This window comes from Carettochelys insculpta, chromosome 29 (genome assembly GCF_033958435.1).
Source record: "Carettochelys insculpta isolate YL-2023 chromosome 29, ASM3395843v1, whole genome shotgun sequence".
NCBI lineage: Eukaryota > Metazoa > Chordata > Testudines > Carettochelyidae > Carettochelys > Carettochelys insculpta.
Genome location: NC_134165.1, coordinates 9324170 through 9346649, shown reverse-complemented (window position 1 = coordinate 9346649; position 22480 = coordinate 9324170). Strand labels below are relative to the sequence as shown.

The 22480-nt window shown below is 50.9% G+C and overlaps 1 protein-coding gene across 1 annotated transcript; it reads right to left on the bottom strand.

The window, feature by feature from the left end:
* Positions 1-6710: 6710 nt before the first annotated feature.
* On the bottom strand, positions 6711-21154 carry LOC142003445 (gametocyte-specific factor 1-like). The gene is made up of 6 exons (XM_074980403.1): positions 21059-21154; positions 18795-18921; positions 16722-16811; positions 9504-9579; positions 7586-7677; positions 6711-6721 (listed from the first exon to the last, which is right to left on the bottom strand). The coding sequence occupies exons 1-6, from the start codon at positions 21152-21154 to the stop codon at positions 6711-6713; spliced, it is 492 nt and encodes a 163-aa protein (XP_074836504.1).
* Positions 21155-22480: the final 1326 nt, after the last annotated feature.

Genomic DNA, 22480 nt, shown 5'->3' with positions numbered 1-22480 from the left:
ATAGCAGGGAGCGGGGAAAGGGAGAAGGAGGAGAGAAAATAAAAAAAGGGGGAGAGGAGGTCACCTGTCATTAAAAAGTAAATTAAGTGGGACGGGCACCATTCCTACCAATATCAATGGTGGGGAAATTGCTCCTGTAATTTATAAGATAATTGAGATCTCTGTTCAGCTCCAGGTTAAATGTGTCAGACTTGCAAATGAATTCCAGTACAGATGTCTCCATCTGTAATCATTTGGTAAAATGCTTTGGTAGGAGATGGTGACTTTCAGATCTTTTATTGACTGTCCAGGGCGGTTAAAGTGTTCCCCTATAGGTTTGTGTGTTTTCCAGTTCTTGATGTCAGATTTATGGCCACACCACCACTTGTCATCTCCTATAGCCCTCAGCTTAAACTCCTCCAGCACATCATTTCTGTACTGGAACATGATCCCTCACAGGCCTGTCAGCCTCAAGAAAATACTCACTAGCAGCCACACATGGTACCACAGAAACACTAACCCAGGAACCTGTCCCTGCAACAAACCCCATTGCCAGCTACGGCCGCATAGCTATACTGGAGATACCATTACTGAAGTTAACCACATCAGCCACACCATCAATGGCTCATACAACTGCATATCCACTTATGTGACAGATGCCATTATGTGCCAGCAATGCCCCTTTGCCATGGATATTGGACAGACTGAACGGTCTCTGTGCCAAAGAATGAATGGACATAAATCAGACATCAGGAAATGGAGCAGGTTCTGGGGTCCAGTGTCAGACGCACATCAGTCTAACCTCCCCCAGAGGGAAGTTCAGCTGCTACTCATACCCCAGACAGTGAGAGTCCTGCTTGCCCCCAGACGTGCCCCCAGCCTTGGTGACACCATAGGGGGGAGCTGGGCTGTCAGCAACTCCAGCACATGTAGGGAACTACAGGCTGAACCTCTCTCATCCGGCGCCCTTGTTACCTGACCTGTGGCAAAAGAGGGAATTTGCTGGACCACACGAGGTGAGTGTTATCTAGGACCATTACCAACCCTTCCACTGCTCGTTGGGCTCTTAGAAGGCCTTTAGGGGTAAATTAGAGCAAAATAGCACAGAACATGGAGAGCCCAGGCTGGTGGTTGTAAACAAACTTTATGGGACCCGGGAAAACTTGCCCACACCCATGAGAAGTTGACATCCAGCTCACTAAAGTCATGCTAGACTCTGGCTGTTGCCAGACCAGAGACTGCAGCTGAGAGAGGTTCAATCTGTAGTGTCCGACATGCAGTAGATAAACAGAAGAGTCCCCCCACTAAGCGGGCCAGACACAGGAGCGGGGAAGGGGTAGAACACACCAACGGCGGGAACAAGGCACAGGGAGCACCTGGCATGTGAGTGTTACTTTTTCCTGGGAGGGGGCCATTCCCAAAGAGGAGAGCGGCTCCATGGAAAGGACATGGCAGAAGAGAGGAGGGTAAGTGGGGAAGCTGTGGAGTGGAGCTGAGGTGAACAGCAGGGCAGGGTGAGCAGGAGTGTTTGGAACATACAGCCATCAGCACAAGACAGATCAGTTCAAGTGCTTTCAAAAATTCCCACAGTGTAAAGGGCCCTGGCTTGGCTGTCTCGTCCCTTACTGGCAGCACCTCCCTACAGTGTGAGCCATTTGTGATACAGTAGCCTCCCCCCAACTTACACGGGGATTGTGCACTTGTGTTCAGCCTGTGAAGATTCTGTGTGTGGCCCACATACAGCATTATCCAATTAGCCTGGTTTCCAGGTCCCTTCCACTTGCTGGAACCAGGAAAGTGACCAGGGTGCTGCCCTGGTCAGTTTCCCCACTTCTGTCAGTGCTGAGAGTCAAGCTGTCAGTTGTCACTACTGACAGGAGCAGAGGGAGTCAGGCTGCCACCCCTGACAGGAGCTAGGAAAGTTTCCCCACCACTCACAGTTGTATTAATCCAAGATATGTGCAGCTTGAGTGCGTGCATCTCAGAGCTCTACTGTACTGTTGAATGTAGCAAATGCCAAGAAATTTGAGTGGGAGAGGACAGCTGCAGGATGTGACCTTGTGGAGATTTTCTGTACTATTGTTAAGAGTGAAGGGCAGAGCAGCGCTTTGCTCAAGTTGCTGGCCACCAGGTGCAAAATGGTTAAAATGCTCCTGCAGCAGAGCAGGTGACATGAGGTGCTTGATTCATAACTGCCTGGGTGACATGACTAGATCGTTAAGGTCCAACAGACAATAGGAAACACAGGGGACTGTGACAGACAAAAGCAGTGAGGCCAGTGTAGGCTTCAGGAGGAAGACACTGGATTGAGTTGACAGCAGGTTAACTGGCCTTTGGTGACAGACTTGGTTGTCTCAAGGGACTGGCTGGCAAAGGGACTACTTGGTTAGATACCATCCCAACCTCAGCCCCTCTAAATTCTGACCTCTGTGCCATTGCTTCTCTGTGCTAGCACAAAGCCAGCCTTCCGCTGCTGGGTTCCAGATGAGTAACAAGTGCTAACTTCTCATGAGCAGGCTGCCTGGTGTCACTACAAACAGCCTGAGGTGCAACCACCTCTGACAAGTGCAAAGTCTGACCAGGAATCTCTTGCCTGGACCCCTTGGGTAAAACTCATGATGAAGCAGGTGCGCTGGAGCCCAGAGGCTCAGTCTGAGTCATTGAAGCCACAGGACTTACCTGTAAGAGGAGTGGGGGCCCTTTGGGCTCTGGCACACTGAGGGGGTGCTGAGATACAGCACATGGCTCCATGGCATCTGACACAGGGGACGGTAAGTAACTGGCCGTAGCGATAATGTGGATAAGAATCTTATCAGAGGACGCTCCAGTACTCTCCCATCGCTTATTGTTCTGTACGGCCTCGCCAGGGCAGATGGTACAGCCTTTTTTTCTCCTGTTTGAGATCCCCCAGCTATTGAGCACTGCTAGAGAGACTCTGCATCCAAGCGAGTTTGACCTAGAGCTAATGCAATGGAAGAGTCAACATGACTTTTGTCCCAGATTGTGAGGACCAAGATGGGGGGTGGGGTGCAGGGAGAGAGGCTTTTCCCAGAGCTTGGTCCAGGCTGAGCTGTCACCTCTAACACCTGGGACTTACACAACTGAACTTAACTAGAAGACATCTCCCTGGAGAGAGCCCAGCTTCCAAATGCAGTGTAGGGAGGGAAGAACAAGTGGTAAGGGCAGAGCACGCATACAGCTCCCGCCATGGGGGCAGAATTAAGGAGTCCAACACGGAGGGGAAATGGGATACCAGTACAGGGGACAAACAGCCAGGCCATGTGTGAGGGAGTTGCAGTAGTACAGGGAGATGAGCAGATGGCACAGAGCTTGTGAAGGAAGTGAGAACACATAAGCTGCACACAATGAACAGCCTACAGAAGCAACAAAGCATGTAACCCTCCTGTGAAGGAGCAGCACCCCGGGGAGCAGTACACCTTGTGACTAGGCTGCGTGCAGCCCCATATATGGATCCACTACCATGGGGGGGGCAGGAAGGAGGGGAGCAAGAAATACTTTGCCTGTAAGAGGCCTCAGCACAGATCAGCCCCTGACTCCACATGGGAACCTCACAGGAGTTACAACTCACATCAGGAAGAGAGCAAGGGCTGGAGTCGTGGGTAGAGTGTATGGGACAATACACTCAAAAGCCCCAAACCAGACTAAGCTGGGGCCCTTCCAATAAAATGGGGTTTGCTGCTGCCCAGCCTAAGACTCCCTGGCTTCAGAATCAGGAGCGCAGGCCATAGTTACCACACAGGGAACAGGTCCCGGGCAGCCCTGCTGGAGGAGGCTGCAGAGAACAAGCAGCAGCTCACCAGCTCCATTTGATGCCGTGGTGGGAAGGGCAAATATAACCTGTGGCTGTTTAAACAGGGTGTCTTGAGGTGATTTTTACCCTTGAAATGGTCTCAGGGAGGGAGTCCTGCAGCCAGTTCTGCCATCTGATCTTTTTATTCATTCGGGACAGTGGTGGAAACACTCAGGGGCATTGGGGGGAGGGGGGGCGTGTGCTGGAAAGCATGAGAGCGGCGGCTCAGGGGCTGGGGAAGGGTGTGCAGTGAGCTGCCAGGAGCTCAGGCTGTTGTGCTTACCAAAAAACTTGAGGTACGGGAGTACCCCTCCCCTACCCTGGGAGAAATACTGGACTCTTTAGGCTTGGGGAGAAAAGGCAGAGCAAGAAGTAGGTGAAAGCCGACATATCAACTAGAAGGGAGGCACATATCTCTCGGCGTGATTAACCCTCACGCTATGCGCCCCCCTGGAAGGGGCTGGAGTCTTTTTTGGGGGGAATCTCCAGATTCAGCCACAAGGCCTTTTGGAAGATACTTAATGAGTCAAGGTAGGCCTTGCAAAAGGTATAAAGACTGCATGAAGGCCAACATTGCCCATGCTGGTTTAAAACCAGATCAGCTAGAACAGCATGCAAAAGACTGAACAGGCGGGCGTGCTCTCGTATGGCGACTTTGAAGAGCAGCAACGCATACGCCTCATTGATGCTCGTGAGAGGAAGAAGGCAACAGCAGCAGCTGCACCAACAGAGCCAGGACAATTCCCTTGCCCCCCCCTGTGAACGCCCATGCGGTTCAAAGCTTGGTCTCCTCAGCCACATGCAAGTCCACAACCAATGAGCCTGTACAAGCTCAAGACATCATCATCGGACATGACAGACTACCTATATGAGTCAAAACACATTACTTGGCTTGATGGGAAGGGCAGAGATAATGGTGAAATCCAGGTCAGGCTATACAGCAAACCCTCGAGTTAGGTGGGGGTTGTGTTCCTGCAACCCCCCCTGTAACTCAGATTTTTCCATAAGTCAGGGGCAAGACGGGAACCAGACTGCTGCTTGGTTCCCAGCTCCCTTCCGCTTGTGGACCCGGGAAACGGACCAGACCTGGTGAGCTGGTCAGTTTCCTGGCTGCCCCGCGGCTGTCAGGCTGACATCCTGTGGCTGGGAAAAGGCAGGGAGAAGGGGCTGCAAAGCAGCATCAAATTGTGCTTAACTCTCATTAGAGCGAGTTACGTGCAACTTGAACCTGCATATATCACGGGTTTACTGCAAGGGCAACCTGCATGCAGCCTGCGGATTCTGCATGTGGCCCACTTACAGGGTTGTCAGATTCCCAAGGTTTCCATCCACCTAAGTTTTTTCCCTTGCCCCCCCGGCCCCCGTCACACACACAAAAAATAGGGGCCCATGAAATGTGAGAGCCGTGTGCTCCCTCTATGCCCACTCACAGCACTGCTATGGTTCAATCGGCACGTCCTGCAGAATCAAGGTACACAAACACCGTTAGCAAAACTGCACACTCCTGGGAGACTGTCTTGATTATGACAATCGTGCAGCTCACTGAGCTGGAGGAAGGCCACTCACACAGCCCACGCACTAGCCTACATTGCCCATTGCTGCTATAAAGGGCACCCATAGTGGGTCAGACAAAGGATTAATTTAGCCCTGTATCTTGTCTTCCAACAGCACCATATGTCCCCCAGGGAATGAACAGGTGATCCATTCTGTCACTTGTTCCCAGCTTCTGGCAACTCAAGTCCAGAGGTGGTATCCTTGCCAATGCTTGCTAACAGCCATTGAGGGACCTATCCTCGAGCACTTTATTTTTTGAACGCTGGAAGTTGTCTTTATAACATTCCCTGGCAATAAGGGTTCTGCAGGTTAGACTCCTGGGGCTGGAAGGGACCTCAAGAGGTCGAGTCCAGCCCCCCTTCTCAGAGCAGGATCAACCCAACAAAATCATCCCAGCCAGGGCTTTGTCAAGCCGGGACTTAAAAGCCTCTAGGGATGGAGATTCCACCATCTCTCTAGGCAACACATGCCAGTGCTTCACCACCCTCCTGGGGAAATAGCTTTTCCTAATATCCAACCTACACCTCCCCCTCTAATTTCAGACCATTGCTCCTTGTTCTGCCATCCATCGCCACTGAGAACAGCCTCTCTCCATCCTCTTTAGAGACCCGTTTCAGGAAGTTATCAAAATCACCCCCACTCTTCTCTTTTGCAAACTAAATAAGCCCAGATCCCGCAACCTCTCCTCATAGGTCATGTGCTCCAGCCCTCTAATAATTTTGGTTGCCCTCTGCTGGACCCACTCCAATTTATCCACCTCCTTTCAATACTAGGGGACCCAGAAGTGGACACAACACTCCAGATATGGCCTCACCAGTGCCAAGTACAGAGGAACAACAACTTCTCTTGGTCTGCTAGAAATGCTCCTCCTACTGCACCCCAATATGCCATTAGGTTGACTGTGTGGTGTGTAAAAAAAATACTTCCTTGCATTCATTTTAAACTGCCTACTAATTTTACTTAGCTAATCCTTCTCGTATCACAAGAGCTAACACTTTCTTGCCAGCAGTCATGCTTTGATAGACCCGTCTCCTATCCCATCCCTCTTAGTTGGCCTCTTTTCTGAGCTGAAGAATCCACTCAGGATTGGTCAAGACAACTTGAAGGATTCATTCAACCCAGGCTTCCTCCTAGGAAGGAGTAGATGGAAAAGGCACCTCGTAGGCCAGTGCCAGAGCTGCTGCAGGGAGCAGAGAACACCACACCACAGCACTTCTACAAAGGGAGAGTTTATTTCTCAGCCGAGGCACTTTAAAAAAGTCAATACAACACACATGGAGGGGGGTGGAAATCTAAAAAAGTTAAAAATGAGTAAGTTTAAAATCTTCAATTCATTGCCAGGCTGCTCCTTCCCATTGCAAGAGCCTCACAGAAAACCTGGAGCAAGGGAGGGAGAAATTATCAGACCATGGGTGGGAAAAGGCTCTACATTTATAGACAGTAGGTCCTGCTCCAACATCACATGCCACAATCAAGTTATGTCCCAGTGACAGACAGTGGCCATGTTTTCAGTCAGAAGACAAGGCATCAGGCAGAAGAGCTGAGCCAGTGGCTCTACCAGTATCCAGTGATGCACCCCCGGCTGGGGGCAGTTACACCAGCCTAGGCCAGCTGGTACTGGGACAACTATCCCTGGAGAAGGGGAATCAGTTACTGGTACAAAGATGTAGTAGTAGAAGAGTTACTAGGGACCCAGTAGTTGTCACCCCCTCACTGAACTAATTTCCCTAGGCTATAATCTGTGCACAGACAAGGTATGAGGATCACCGAGATGCGTACAAGGGAGACCTCTCATGCATGATACATAGCTCCCCCACCCCCAGTTCACCACTGAAAAGCACTATCAGCCTGTTTTTTAGCAGTGGCTGAAAGTCCCCCCACAGGACACTGAGTTATCAAGTAGCGACAAGTTCAGCAACAGATTCATGGTGGTCAGGGAATGGCTGTACCTGAGTCCACCCTCATTTGGTATCTTAGTTCCATGGGATTGTTGGCCCCCAAGCTACAGGGCAAGTTCTGCTTATACAAGCAGCGGGCCTTGAGCACAAACTGGACATAAGGAAGTTTCTTTCCTTCAGAGCTTCAACAGCAGCTGTCCTAGAGGTCGCCCGAGACATGGGTGCGGCCAGGCCCAGCACAGCCAGGCTCCTTATGAGAGCTTTGAGGAGGTGGTCACGACCCTTCCCAACCTCCTACCCAGACAGTCAACAGTTCCACTCCCATGGAGCCCCCACCTCATACCTTTCCTCTCGCGACCCTTCGGAGCCCTGGCTGCTGGCAAGGCGCTCCTGTCCTGCATTTGCTGGTTTCCACCCCAGCCTGTCTCACCAAGACTGGACAACGAGAGGGAAACAGGAGTTAGTACAGATAAGCCAGGCTGAGGTGTTAGCTTGATATGGGCTGTGCTGCCAGACAGTCCCTGCACACATCCTTTCTGCATGTGGCCTGCCTGCCTCATGGGACCCTGCCACCAAAGCCCCCCAGCTACGTGCTGACAAGCCTCTTCAGTCAGCTGCACGTGCCCACCTGAGCCAGCACTGCAAAGCCAGCTTGAAACAGGACCCCCCGGCATTCCATAACACTCACCGCCTGCGTGTGCTTGAGGGCTCCCCCTTTGGGAGTTCTGGCAAAGCCTCTCCACACTGTTCCATGCCAGCAAGCAGGGGATTGTTCCCAAAATACCCCTGCTAACAGGCAAGTCTTGTCCCCGCAGCACAGCCATGCCTGGGTTGGTGGCTGCCATGCACCTTCATAGTGCAGCCCACGTGCAAGCTTGGGCCTGCAGCTCAGGTCAGTGATGGTTGCCCCCAGCACAACAGCTGTTCAGGCACCTTCATGGATTTTACTCCTAGCCAGGTGGGTCTGTGGAACATGTACCTGTCTAGCGTGTGATCATGGGCTCTCACAGCATAGACAGTCTGTTTGCCCAGCACAGCAGGGTCCTGCTCCCAATTATTACTTGGGCCCTACTTGGAAAGCACATTTACATAAACTAGTGTAAATCACTGTCCCATAGAAGCAGGGATGATTTAGTTGGGCTTGGTCCAGCTTTGGGCAGGGGGGATTTGATGACATCCTCAGGTCTCTTCCAGGCTTAGGATTCTAATGGCAGCATCCAGGAGTTGAATACTACCCCTCTGACCACACTGTGTGCTCTTGCAAGAGCCCTGCTGGCTGGACAGCATGGTCAGCCCCAACCAACCTACAGGTCAGGCCCCAAAATCCTTGGACATGGCAGGGTGTTTCTAGCAAAGTTCTGTTGATTTTGGTTGCCCTCCACTGCACCTCCACAATGCCGTTCTACCAGGGCAACCAGAAATCCACTAGGGGCCTGGAGCACATGACCTATGAGGAGAGGCTGAGGGATGTGGACTTATTTAGTTTGCAGAAGAGAAGAGTGAGGGGTGATTTGATAGCAGCCTTCAGCTTCCTGAAGCGGGGCTCTAACGTGGATGGAGAGAGGCTGTTCTCAGTAGTGACAGATGGCAGAGCAAGGAGCAATGGCCTGAAGTTACGGTGGGGGAGGTGTAGGTTGGATATTAGAAAAAACTATTTCCCCAGGAGGGTGGTGAGGCACTGGAATGTGTTACTGAGAGAGGAGGTGGAATCTCCATCCCTAGAAGATTTTAAGTCCCAGCTTGATGAACTCGTGGCTGGAATGATTTAGTTGGGCTTGGTCCAGCTTTGGGCAGGGGGGATTTGATGACCTCCTCAGGTCTCTTCCAGGCTTAGGATTCTAATGGCAGCGTCCGGGAGTTGAATACTGCCCCTCTGACCTCACTGTGTGCTCTTGCAATAGCCCTGCTGGCTGGACAGCATGGCCAGCCCCAACCAACCTACACATCAGGCCCCAAAACCCGAAGCATTTATTCTTTTTTGCATGTGCATTACTGAGCTTTGCACTCCCAAGTTTTCACCCTCTCCTCTCACCCAGCAGGGCTGGACGCACCTGGTTTAAATCACTCAGCTTCCCAGCTGCTGGGGCTGTACAAAACAAAGAACCATCAAGGATCATCTTTTCAAGAAAGTTACCCCCTTAGCAGTGCTGCCAGTGCCATAACTCTGGACCTCCGTAGAGCTGGGACATTCGTGCCAGTGGTAGGGGCCCGGCCTGGGGCCCGCTTGCCAAAAGGCTGTAAAGAGGAAAGTTAGAACTTACCTTTGCTTGGGGCTTAAGATGAAGTTTGCCTGGGAGCCAAGAACAAAAGGAGAAGCAGCAGCGAGCTCATCTGCATCTAGGGAGGAAACAGCTTAGTTGAGTGCACCAGGTCCAACATACCCAGGCTACAGTGGCAGATAACATGAGCAGGAGGGAGGCCACCACCCTTCTCCCGCCCAAGCCTGCTTATTGGAACACACCCTGCTCTAGAGCTCTCCTGAGCTCATTTCACAAGGAAGGTGCTAAGTTCCTTGCCCTCTAGCTACTAGAAGCCGGGAGTGGACCACCTGAAGTGTCCCAGTTCCATTCCTTCCCTCTAGAGCCCCCAGCCTTGGCCACTGTCAGAAGACAGGAAATTGGTTTAGATGGACCATGGGCATGAGCCATTGTGGCTCCTCTTACACTTTCCCCACTGTGCTGGCCCCGATCCTCCTAACTTCAGGGATGCTTCAGGCCTGTTGCTAGGGCTCCTCTTGCAGCATTGCCAACACCCCACATGGCAACCAGCTCAGGCCCTCAGGAACAGGCTAGAGAGATTTTATACCTGTACAAGTGTTAAGAATGGGGCCTGGCCCAACAGGCTGGAGCAGGGTCTAGACTTGTTTGCAAGAGATTTTTCCTGACCACAAGGCTGACAGCTCACAACCTCCATTTGTCTGTTCCAATCAGCTGAGGAATTGAGTCTTCCCCACAGAAGCTAATACGTTCGTTCATCCCTAAGGTGTTACAGGACTGCTTGTTATTTGTATTGCTCATGAGAGGTTTGCGGAGGTGGAGTAGCAGCACCAGCCCTAGGCAGACCCATCCTGTCCATAGGATGGCCCCACACATCAAGAGCAGCACAGCTGCTGTCCCTGTACTGCCACCCAGTGTTCCTCAGGAGAAGAGGGGGCAGAGCGTGCAAGAACCACCTGCCCCAGGGACAGACCTGGTCCCAAGACAAGAGAGAAGGGGAGACGTTATCGGATCAACATCTGCTGGCAAGAGCCAGACTTCTGAGCCCTGCAGGGCCGGGAAAAGTACTCAAACCACCACAGCTAGATGCCAGGTGGAACCAGCTGTTTAGAATAAGCAGCTAACGACCCCTAGTAAGGGACCATTCCAGTCAGGGGGGAAGGAAGCGGGGAGGTAGCCGGGGTTGGGTGGATGGATTTTTAGTAGGTTATAAAGGAGCTGTAAACCCAGTATTCCTTCAGTTCGTTATTTTCAGCATCTAGCAAAGTTGGGACTTGAAGCTCCCCTAGCGGTTGAGGTTTCCTTTGAAGGGGGCATTAAAATGTCCAGATACCAAAGGACAATTTTAAAAATTGTTCATCTGCAGAATGGGTCTTAAATTTTTTTCTTCCTGTGTTCATTTGAGAGTACCAGGGTTGGTTGGTCTCCTTTGCCTCCTAAATGTAGAAGGTAATTCCATAGCTGTTTGGGTGGAACCCAATGTTCCCCCTAATGTTTTCCATCCATACATGGAAGAAGTTCCCTTATGTGCAGCAGCATCAGTGTGGAGGTAACATACTAGGGGTTCACAGCCACAAACACCCACAGATTTAATCTGTTTAAAAATATATGGAAAGTATTAAAAACGAGCGGCCGACATCTTAAAGAATGGCCCTTGCTCATTTAATAAGAAATCAAATAGAAACATGTATTTTCCATCACCCTTCCATGACAGTGTTTGTTCTTTTTAGCAACTCAGGCTAGTAAATACACCAAGGCATGGTATACTGAAGCAATATAGAACAGACATGCCATACAGTGAAAGCATAAAAATATGCACCAGAGGCTCAGTTTAATAACCTGCTCCCATAGACCATTTTGTCTTCAGGGTAAGCTGCTCAAATAAAATAAAGCATCTGCCAAAAACACTACTATGCTGTGGAATTTTGCAGTCCACAAAGCTATACCTCTTGTTGGCAAATTAGCTGTACACATAGCTCAGATTTAAGATGCTAAGCAAATCTATAAGTCAACTGAAATAGTTTGCCCTCCTTGCGAATGTGGATATCAATTTGCTACTGAGGGGGAAAGAAAGAAAGGGGCGAGGGGGCAGGGAGACATTCCTCAGGCTTATACAATTTCTTTGGGATGTTGGCTCTTAATACCCTCAACACAAAGCAGTAAAACTAAGTAATAAAGACAGACATCAAAGAAAGCCACAAGCTCACAGACAACAGGAAAACACATGGGGAAGTAAAAGGTGGTTGAGCATGTAGGACAAAGGTGGGGAGTCACACACAAATCAGACACAAGTAAAAAGATTTTCCTAATGCTCCAGCCCCAAAGGGGCCGTGCACCCCAAGGCTCAGTGCCTATCACCAAGTCTGGCTTAACTCTTTTGGGGTCAAAGCAAATAGATTTTGTGGGGGCAATGAGCAGGGTCTGGCTGCCTGCCTGGCACAGCTCCAGGAGGGGGTTGGGGGACAGCAGTACAATTAGCTTTGCTCCTGCACTTGCAGGTGGTTCCCCTCCCCACAATGGTCCCACTGGCCACAATTCCCAGCCAGGAGTGCCAAGGGAGGGTGCTTGTATACACATCCGTGGACAAGGGATTATTCCAGGGCCCGCAGGCCAGGTGCAGACGGCCTAGATCCCATTGTCACTTCTGTCATTACAAAATGAATGTGAGTTTGTGGATTTAGCTTTAAAAAAAGTGAACAAGCTGCAGTTATTGCAGCTGTTCTGCAGCCAGAGCTACTTGTCCAAATAGTTCTCCTCCTTGGAAGCACAGCAGCCAGTCTACATAAAGTGCATCCCAAGTCCTGTATCTGTTCAAGTCACCTGTGTACCAAAGCCAGGTGGTGGAATAATGAAAATGAATCTGAATACATTTGATGATGAATGGATCCATTAGGTGGGGTTTTTACATTAAAAAGGCAGCAGTAAAATCCTGCCAAACGTGTGTACTTGTAAGTGGCACAGAGGAGATGATCAGGGTCACCTTCACCACAGTGACAAGTTTTAGAAGTGACATTAAATCTTGCAGCTATCAGGGGGTTTATCACATCACTCCTGGCCCCCACCCACAGCTCAGGAGCGGCTGCCTGGGACAGAGTGACTCCAAGTTGCATTTACCCCACCCTGGGGTATGTGACCCTCCCCCACCCCATACCCCCCCCTCCCCTACTGGGGCACCTTCTCTCTGCAGGGTCAGAAGGCACCTAATTAGTGGAGCTGCATGGGGGTGGCTCCACTAATTAGGTGCACAGCCCTTCATTCCCCACCGGAATGGGCCCCTCAGGCTCCCAACTTTGAGAACTATGGTTCCAGGTGGAAGTAGCAGGTGGCAACGAGGGCTGTGTAGTTGGACAGGAGTGGCCACTCCCAACAGGGCTGGCAGGTTTGTAGCAATGCCCCAGACTCCCAGAGCCTTCCCCTGCACCTGTGTAAGGCTCTGGAGGAGCTTGGTTGCTTGGCTAGGGAAGAGGATGGGTACAGGTGCCAAGCAGCAGGTGGGGTGCAGTGCTTGCCTGGAGCACAGGCTCTGAGGTGAGGGGCCTCATGTGTTAGAGCTCCCATTGGCTGAAAGGGCATGTGGGGGGGGAGGGGGGGCAGTATATGGAGTTACCGCTCCCCTGTGGGGCTGCAGAGAGGTGCCAGCAGTCCTACAGGGAACAAGAGCAGGAAGCTGCTCTTGCCCTGCTATACTTCTGTTTTAAGTCACCTGAGGAAGCACCAGGAGGGAGTGGGGGAAAAACACTAGCCCCAAACTCTGCTGGAGCCAGGGGCTGAATATTCCTAGAGCTGAGGCACCACAGGCCCCTGTTAAGAATACAACCAACCACTCGTCGTTGCTCCCTCCAAAGAAGCAGATTGCGTAGTGGAATGTGCCACCCACATACCCCATGAGAACCTGCTGCAATATAGAAGTGTGCTTCCTGCTGCACAGGCCACCCCCTCTTGCTCTAATTAATATAGGGTACCGGACTGGCATCCAGAGCAGTTTTCAGAGGATGCCAACCTGGAAGGGACTGCAATTGCTTTGGAGGATCAGATTAAAAATCAGTGACCTGGACAAACTGGAGAGGTGGTGAGCGCTAAAGAGGCTGAAATTCAATAAGGAAATATGCAGAGTACTCAGTTTGAGGAAGCAACCACTGGCACATGTACAAAATGGGAGAGGTTTGCCTAGGAAGCAGTACTGCTGAAAGGGGCCTGGGGTCACAGGGGATCAAAGGTTGAATGTCTGAGTGACCAGTGTAACACCAGAAGTAGTCCAGCTCCACCCTGTGCTGATTAAGCCTCTGCTGGAGTACTGAGTCCAGCTGGCAGGGCCTCCTTGCAGGAGATATGGATAATGTTTAGCAAAAAGGCAAAAAAAAAGTGAAAGGTCTAGGAAACACGAGTGTGAGGGAAAGTTGGTTTAGTTTTGAGAGGACTGAATGGAGAGAGGATAAGGTTTCAAGCACAGAAAAGGTTATTTTACAAGGAGGAAGGAGAAAAAAGTTGCTCCTGGCCCTAGCTTAAGAGGTTAAGTAATACAATTGGCTTCAGTGGCAGCAGAGATATTTCGGTTTGCTATTAGGAAAACTTCCTGCCCTGGCACTTACATACTGTAGTAAGTTGTTCCAGGAGGTTGTGGAACCTCAGTCATTGATGATTGAAGAGCAGGTTAGACCAACACCTGACAGAGGTGGTCTAAATAATTAATCCTGCCTCAAGAGGTCGTCATGTCCCAACCCCTGTGCTCAAGTTCCCTTCCCAGTCCTACAAATCTCTAGGGTCCCCTCCAGAAGGACATTTTTCTGGAACCACCCTTTCCAGTCTTTAACCTTCAGCCACTTGAAGATCAGAAGCAAGCTCCCCCCAGGCTAGGTCATGCCGCTCCTGACTCTGCCACGCAGTTGCAAAACCTATCAACATTGCTCCATTTTCAAGAGGCAGGGGTCCCACCCACACCCATCAGAACACATGGGTGTACCTCATCCAGGGCAAGAAGTGCCAAGGACGACGAGGGTGAACAGTCAGCCAAGCCCAGTGCTGTTTATGAACTCACAGGAAAGTATTAAAAAAGCTTCCACACGCATCCCCTTCCGCACCCATAAGTGATCACTATGTCCGACCTCTCAGTTCTCATCAGCAGAAAACCTGCACCACCCATCAAAAGCCACACGCGAAAGGGTAAATTCCCAACTTTGCTAGACACCAAAAATTGTGGACGGGAGATCCTTAACAGAAGCAAACCCCACCAAATCCATAATTCACTAATCTCCTTCCCCACCAGCTACCAGCCCTCCCATGAGGGGAAGAGGTGTTAAAATGGCCCCGCCTCACAAATGGTCTCTCCAGATATGTTAACTACTTTGCTAACAACCCGCTCCCTTCCACCTTGTGTTTTGCTGCAACTTTTGAGATGGACAAGAGACAACAGGATGGCTCGATGCTGCCCCATTGGGCACCATGGTTCTCTCACAGGAATTTCTGGTGTTAGCCATGGTAGGGGGCTCAGGGCTGACATTCCCACTGCTCTGGATAAGCTTGCAGAACTCTAGGCACAGGAGAGACCACAGCAGCTGGATGTCAAATTCCAACAATACTAGAGCTGTGGTAGCCCAGAGTGTGGGGGTGTCACATACAAGTGGCCCTAAAATTCTCCTGGTGGAGACAGCCTTCTATCACCAAGGCAAGCTGTAGATGACTAGGATTAAATTAACCACACACTCTCACACCCTTGCCTAAGCATTTAAAGGTGGACATACTGTTGTACGGTTTAGTTTTACTGAACAAGTCACACTAGAGCAGTTGTACTTTGGCATGTGCTGGCTAAACTGGTAGCTTGTGGGGGCTAGTGTTTTACTCAAATACCAACTTTTAATGTTGAATAGTAACAGAGGGAGCTGTGCTAGTCTATTACTATCAAAACAAACCAAAACCAAAACCAAAACCAGTCAAGTAGCACTTTAAAGACTAACAAAATTAGGTGATGAGCTTTCGTGGGACAGACCCACTTCTTCAGGCCACAGTCATACCAGAACAGACTCGATATTTAAGGCACAGAGAACTGATGGGGGAAGTCAAGAATTGGCATGCTTGGCTTAATCTAATTCTTGACTTTCCACACTGCCCCTCTGCTCCAACTTGCTCACATTGCTAATTTTTTTTTCCTGATTTGTCAACTTTGATTACTGTTTTTTGTTCTCTATGCCTTAAATATTGAGTCTGTTCTTGTACGGCTATGGTCTGAAGAAGTGGGTCTGTCCCACAAAAGCTCATCACCTAATAAATTATTTTGTTAGTCTTTAAAGTGCTACTTGACTGCTTTTTTGTTTTGATACCAACTTAAGTCACAATTAAAGCAAAACCCCTCTAGACTGGGTTATCTATTTTGGGGTACTGCCAGATGGTAGGGGCTGGGGCAGGAGAAAAGGAGGAGGAGCTATTCCAGGATTACTTGGCTTATGGCACACACTAATTCTAGAATGGAAGACACTTATTCTGAGGTACCTAAGGAAGTCTCTCCGAATGGTTTTATTCCCCAGTAGCTATGCCAGACAGGCTTCCGCATCACTGGCGAGGTCTACTAAGGACTGATAAAGCTAAAGGCAGCATGGTGTGCCATTCCACACTGAGGCTTTGTCTGCACCTAAAACTTAGGTCAACCTACCTATGCCATTTGGGAGCATGACAATTCTGTGTGTTACTGAAAAGGAATTATTGCACTGTTTTGGAAAGGGAAACAGCCAAGCTGGCTTTTATATTCAAATTCGGCACATTAACACATGGTTTAAATTGTGATGGGAACTTTGAGTCACTATAGGGGCTCGTCTGCATACTTGGCTCAATCTAATTCTTGACCTTCCCCCCCACCCTTCCACTCTGATTTGCTCACCTTGATTATCTTTTTCTGATTTGTCCTCCTTGCTTACTGTTTTTGGTTCTCTGTGCCTTAAATATTGAGTCTGGTCTGGTCTGGCTATGGTCTGAAGAAGTGGGTCTATCCCACAAAAGCTCACCTAATAAACCATTTTGCTAGTCTTTAAAGTGCTACTTAACTGCTTTTTGTTTTAATTCGTCTCCCAAGAGAGTTAAGCCAGCCTAAGTTCTGGTATAGATGCCCTTGGGTCAATGGAAGTCTTCCACTGCCCTACCTGGCCATCAAGGGGGTGGATTAAGTACAGTGAGTGAAAAAACCCTTCACAGTTGCAGTAAGTACCTACACTGTAGCATTTCACCCATAGCCTTGGGCAAAGGAACCACCACAGAAGACTACTTCTTCAGACTCACCTGCCTCCCAGTCCTCCTGGCAAGGAGGACACTGCCAGGACCTTGGGGTCTCTTCCTGGTCCTTCTTGGGAGTGAAAGTCATTTGGGTCTCTGCAAGCAGGGGAGACATGTTACAAGACTTGGAAGAAAAGATCTGAGTGTATTGTCCCAGACAGGGATCATGGCTCAGTTCTGTGAGAGGCTCAACATTACAGGCAGTTCAGAGGCCACATGTACCTGGAGAGGCTCCTTAATAGGAAAGATTCTTACCAAACAGGCTCCAGAGCCAGGCTTTGGTCAGAATAAGACATTTCAGGCTCTGCTCTCCTGCACTGGCCCTAGCTTGCTCCAGCCATATAGACAGCCTTGGTTACCCAGACACAGGTTCCTGCCATGCGCAGGATGGAGAAGCCATTCAAACAGTCCGACAGCTGAGAAGTAGCTGGTGTTGGAGAAGTTGGGATCATGGTGAACTCTCCAATCCCCCTGAGCACACATTATGGGGCCCAGTGTGGTTCCATTGCTGAGGCAGAGCTGATGCCATTGGCCTGAGGGGACCCCCCCCACCCCCCATCAGTACACATGCCGATCCCCAGAATTCTCACCACAGCCACAGGGCCAAGATCTCATCACACCTGGGACAGGAAGGCCAATTCCTGCCTTCGGACACGAGTCCTGTCCCAAAGGGAAGGTTATCCCCCTGCAACTTAGTGGATTGTTCATCAGCTGCCCCCTCAACCCTGCCACACACACACACTTTGGGTCAAGAAAATGGGGTTTAGTTTTACTGTGACTATTTTGTTGAACTGTGGTTCAAGCTATAATTTTGGACCAGAATACTGGATTTCCTTATTTCCACAGTCAGAAAGTGGGACTAAGATTTTCCATGTTATGGTGTCTCAAAACCCAAAGACACGGTCATTGAGATCAGGGTTTTCTTGGCAAAAGTACTGCTTGCTGAAGTTCCCTTCCAGCTGTCCTCTGCATCTCGCCAGCCAGCAGGGCCAAACTCAGGATGCTGGGCACTTCAGAAACCAGCACAATATTTCTGTGTGCAGTCTGCCTGCCCCCCTCCCCACCCCATGAGATGTGGGAGTCAGTAGCTCCCACTCCAGCTAGTGGAGGTAGAGACCATGACTCTTCACTGATGCCGGTTTTCCTGCCCCTCTGCTGTGTCAAGCTGCAATAATAATACGCAGCAACATCTCAGAGCTGGAAGGGACCTCAAGAGGGACATCGGGTCCAGTACCCTGCCTTCTTGGCCCCCTCAAGGCTTGAGCTCACAACCTTGGGTTTAGCAGGCCAATGCTCAAGCCACTAAGCTATCCCTCCCCACCTGAAGCTGTTACTCTAGCCTGCAGGTCAGAGCAGAACCGGCTATGTGCACCAGGGAGGGGAAGGGATTTGTAGCCAGCTCCTGGAAGAGCAGCACAAGCCCAGCCTGCGCCATGCTGGGATTTCAGCCACCAGTGCCAACTCTGCATGACCACAATTTATACCAGTGCAGCTAAGCCAGCTTCTACTATTGATGCCACCATCGTGATGGTACAGAGCAGTGGGGGGGCAGCCCGAGGGCCACATGGGCTCCACCTGTGGCCCACAGAACGCCCCCCCCCAGCTGTGCCCTGACACCCACTTACCTGCTCCTCCTCCTCCCTGAGTTGGGGCCTGTGACTCTGCTGTGACTGTTGCAGCTCAAGGACGGGAGGAGCATGTATCAGCAGTGCTCCAAAAGCACTGGAGGGAGCAGCTAGGTGCAGGGTTGTGGTGCACAAGAGGCTCATGGGGGACCTGCCAGTGCAATGCCAGTGGGCCATTGTGCCCCAAAGGTGAATGGCCACTCCAGCAGCACACTCACAATTTGAGGTTGCTCAGTGCTGGCACAGGGATGTGCTGGGTAACAGCACCCAGAGCACATGCACCTACAGGAGTTGTGTGCAGACCCACCACTCACCCCTCAACCCACAGATTGCCTGTACCCATAGCAAACTGTCCAGCAGAGACTCTCGCAGTCCCCCTGGGCTGGGGTGGGAAGTCGGTCAGCAGAAGCAGCAGGCACAGGTGTATGCAGGCAGGGTGCTGCCCCCAGCTTACCACTGAAGAGCTCTGGTGCTATGTTGTCTGTGCAGGTGGAGCAATGGACCTGGAGCTCGCGCTTTGGCACCTTGTGGCGAGCGTTGTAGGGGCACGTGGCCAGCTCTTTGGCTATTTTCTTGTTGTTCTGTAAGAGAAGCCAGAAGATGCCCCTGTGCAGAGACAGCAGAAAGGTGCTGCCGTGGGCTCTGCTCAGGGCTTCCACTACCACAGGTGTCTGAGCATGCGACTGAGCATGCGACTCAGAACTGCTACACTGCAGCTGGGAGCAAACCTCCAGCCTGGAGGGAGGGACCTGAACTTGGGGCACTGAGTCACATGCCAAACTTAGTTTGGACTCGCACTTGCCCACCCAAACCTGCCCAAGCTACAACACCTACAAGGCTATTTATCTGCATTACCTCAGCCCCACTATAGTAAGCCTAAAAACAACGAGTAGTCCTGCGGCACCTTATAGATGGAGATTTTTTGGAGCACAGGCTTCCATGGGCAAAGACACTGTCAGATATGTACATATGGAGATCTACATCTCAGAGCTGGGAGGAACCTCACCCAGGTCACAGAAGTGCAGGCCTGGGAGTTCTGGCTTCGTAGTCTGGCCTGTCCTCTGCGTTGCAGCAGGGCTAAGTGCCATCTAGCCCATTCCAGGGGTTTAACCTGTTAAGTCTCCCCGGATCACCCCCAACCCACTGCCTGCAATGGAAGACCGTTATTCCCTCCCTGTAGCTACAAGACAATTCATCACCCTGCTCTCTGTAACAACCTTTACCTACCTCACAGCCTCTCTGCCCACCTGCCCCCTTCCCATCTAAAGCCTCATTATTTCCAATCCAGCCACTCAGGTCATGCTTCTTCAAATCTTTAAACTGGAGACAATTCAGAGACCAGAAATGATTATTTATCTTTCCTGGAGCGTGAGGTCTCAAGTGAGAGGCAATATCCCAGCTCAGGCCTCCTTAGCATGGAGTTCAGCAGAGGAATTCTCGGGTCCTGGTTGTAATGCTACCACTGGGGCACCCCAGGGGAAGGTCTGGGTTTTTGGCAGTAGTGGTTAGTGTTGAATCTGAGGGGAGGGGGCACTGAATGACAGCCAGCTGGAGCTGTGGGCCCAGCAGTCTAGTCAGAGCTGCAGGCTAGGAGGTAGAAGGGTTGCGGGGGCGGGGAAAGAGAGCAGCAGGAGCTTGGGTCTGAAAGGGCCAGGCACCAGAGTAGGGGTTGAGGGAATTGGGGCTGCCAGAGCTGGTGCTGCCAATGGCCAAAGATGGCACTGGGCATACCCAGCATAGGGCATGACGCAAGGGAGGGGTCACTCACTGGTTAGCACGTTGGCCTTGTAAACCTGGGGTTGTGAGTGCAACCCTAGAGGGGCCTTTCAAGGTTCTGGGGCAGGTTGGATTTAAAACAAGTCAGTCAGGGATGGTGCTAGGCCCTGCTGTGAGGGCCAGGGACTAGACTCGACCCCTTGAGGTCCTGTCCAGCTCTGTGAGATCAGTACATCTCCATGTTTCAGCAACGTATGGATGCCCTATGCAGCTGTGTGCGCCTGAGGGCAGCCCTGGTTGAATCCCATTTAGTACTGAAGAGGAATTTTCACAATACTCTGGAAAGAGGCTGCTGAACTCATTCAAATGTACATATTAACACGTGGTTTGAACCAGGATGGGAATTTTCTGGGTCACTATAGAGTCTCATTTGCATACTTGGCTTAATCTATCTAATTCTTAACTCCTTCTGCCCTTCTACTCTGATTTGCTCACCTTGATAATTTTTTTCTCCGATTTGTCCACCTTGATTCCTGTTTTTGGTTCTCTGTGCCTTAAATATTGAGTCTGCTCTGGTCTGGCTATGGACTGAAGAAGTGGGTCTGTCCAGTGAAAGCTCATCATCACCTAATAAGTTATTTTGTTAGTCTTTAAAGTGCTACTTGACTCATCATCATCATCAATAACCGTGGGCTCAGCGCCCATTGGTGTCTTGATGCCTCTCTCACTATTTCCTTCCATCTTTCCCTATCCAGTGCAGGGTGGCTTAGTTTCTGTAGACTAACACCACACCAATCATCTATACTACTGGACTGCTTTTTGTTTTTATCTAGTCCATGATCCACTATAAACCCTGCTCTTTTTCCATAGTACTCCTGCTCTAGGCTCTGGATTTCTCAGTGAGTTCACATAGGGGGCTGCATTGGAGGCAGAGGAAGAACAAACATGTGGCGTCTCCTCTGGAGGCAGCTCACACTGTCCCACTGCTCAGCTTGCTCTTACCTCTCTGCATTTGACCAGGTGGTACGGGAAGCGGCAGGCTCGGATCTGGTGATTTTTGTCATAGGGGCATGTCATGAGCCGCTCAGGATCCATCATGTCTGCACAACAGAAGGCAAAGGATGTAATCAGCAAGGCCAGGCAGGAGCAGGTGCCTGGGGTATCGTGGATGGGGGGGGGTGATGTCCCCAGATGCTAGAACCCCCATAACAAAGGGCCAGTCCTCCCCTTCCTCACCCAGCTGAGCATGAAGGGGAGCCCTCAGCACCTTGTGATGAATGAGGGCAATTTGTGTTCAGTGTCAGATTTGGGCAGAGAGCACAAGTGACAGCCTAGGACGCTGCATGGCCAAGAAGCAGGCTGGCCTCCAGGGACCATTCACCCTGCGGATAGAAAGAGGGTAGAAGTGGAAGTGCTAGCAGTCCATCTCCAAGTGGATTGTTTACAGAGTGCTAAGTGCTGCTCTCTGCAGGGCCAGGATTCCAGAGTTAGTCAGGGACACAGGGTGGTGCTCAGCCCTAGTGCCCCAAAGCAGCAGGAGACAGTTCTGCTCCATTCCAGCAGTGTTGCTTGGCTGCTTAAGGAAGCCGCCTGGCAGGGCTAGAGCTATATAGTACCACCACAGTTACACCAGCCAATGCCCTTCTCTTCCCCCACCCTCTGTATTACATGCCCACTCTTTCACAGAGCCCTCCAGCAGCCTACAGGAAGGCAAGTGAGTTGCTCAAGGCCACCCAGCAGGCCAGTGGCAGAGTTGGGAATGGAGCCCAAGTCTGCTGAATCCCAGTCCAATGCTCTGCCCATATAGATAATGGGGGGAGGCAGTAAAGCAGAGCTCTGAGCAAAACTGGGCAGTGGGGGAACAGAAGCATGGAACTTCCTGCCCCAGACAAGGCTCTAGTGGTCATTTGCCTCTGGACATGGCCAGGAAACTAGCATCAGTTCTCCTCTGAATCAGTCCCATAGTGTAAAACTAGCTCAGATTTCCAGCCTAGCTAGTGGCACTTCACACCGACTTTGCACCCATACCTGCCAGCAAGGTACAAGGGGCCAGGCAGGGCAGAGCCAGTTCCCACTGCCCAGCAGCAGTTCTCAATTCAAGGTCCAGCAGGGGCAGGAGGAGGAGGAAGGCAGCACCAAGCAGGGCTGGTATTAGATTTCCTGGCACCAGAGGCAGAAAGCCAACGCCCCACCAAGCTAAGCCCAGCATAGGCAGTGCAGCATCACAGCCACAGAGCAGGGACAGCAGTGCAGTGATCCTCGGCCAAGCCCATGGAGATACAGAGGGGTTTAGCTCAGCAGAGCTGCTAGGCATTGCTATTATCACAACTCCAACAAGCTAAGAAAGCCTCCCACTGAATCTTTAACCTGCTTCCCAGGAGCTCAGCTCAAACCTCAGTGCTAGGCAGCTCAGAAGTGCCCCCC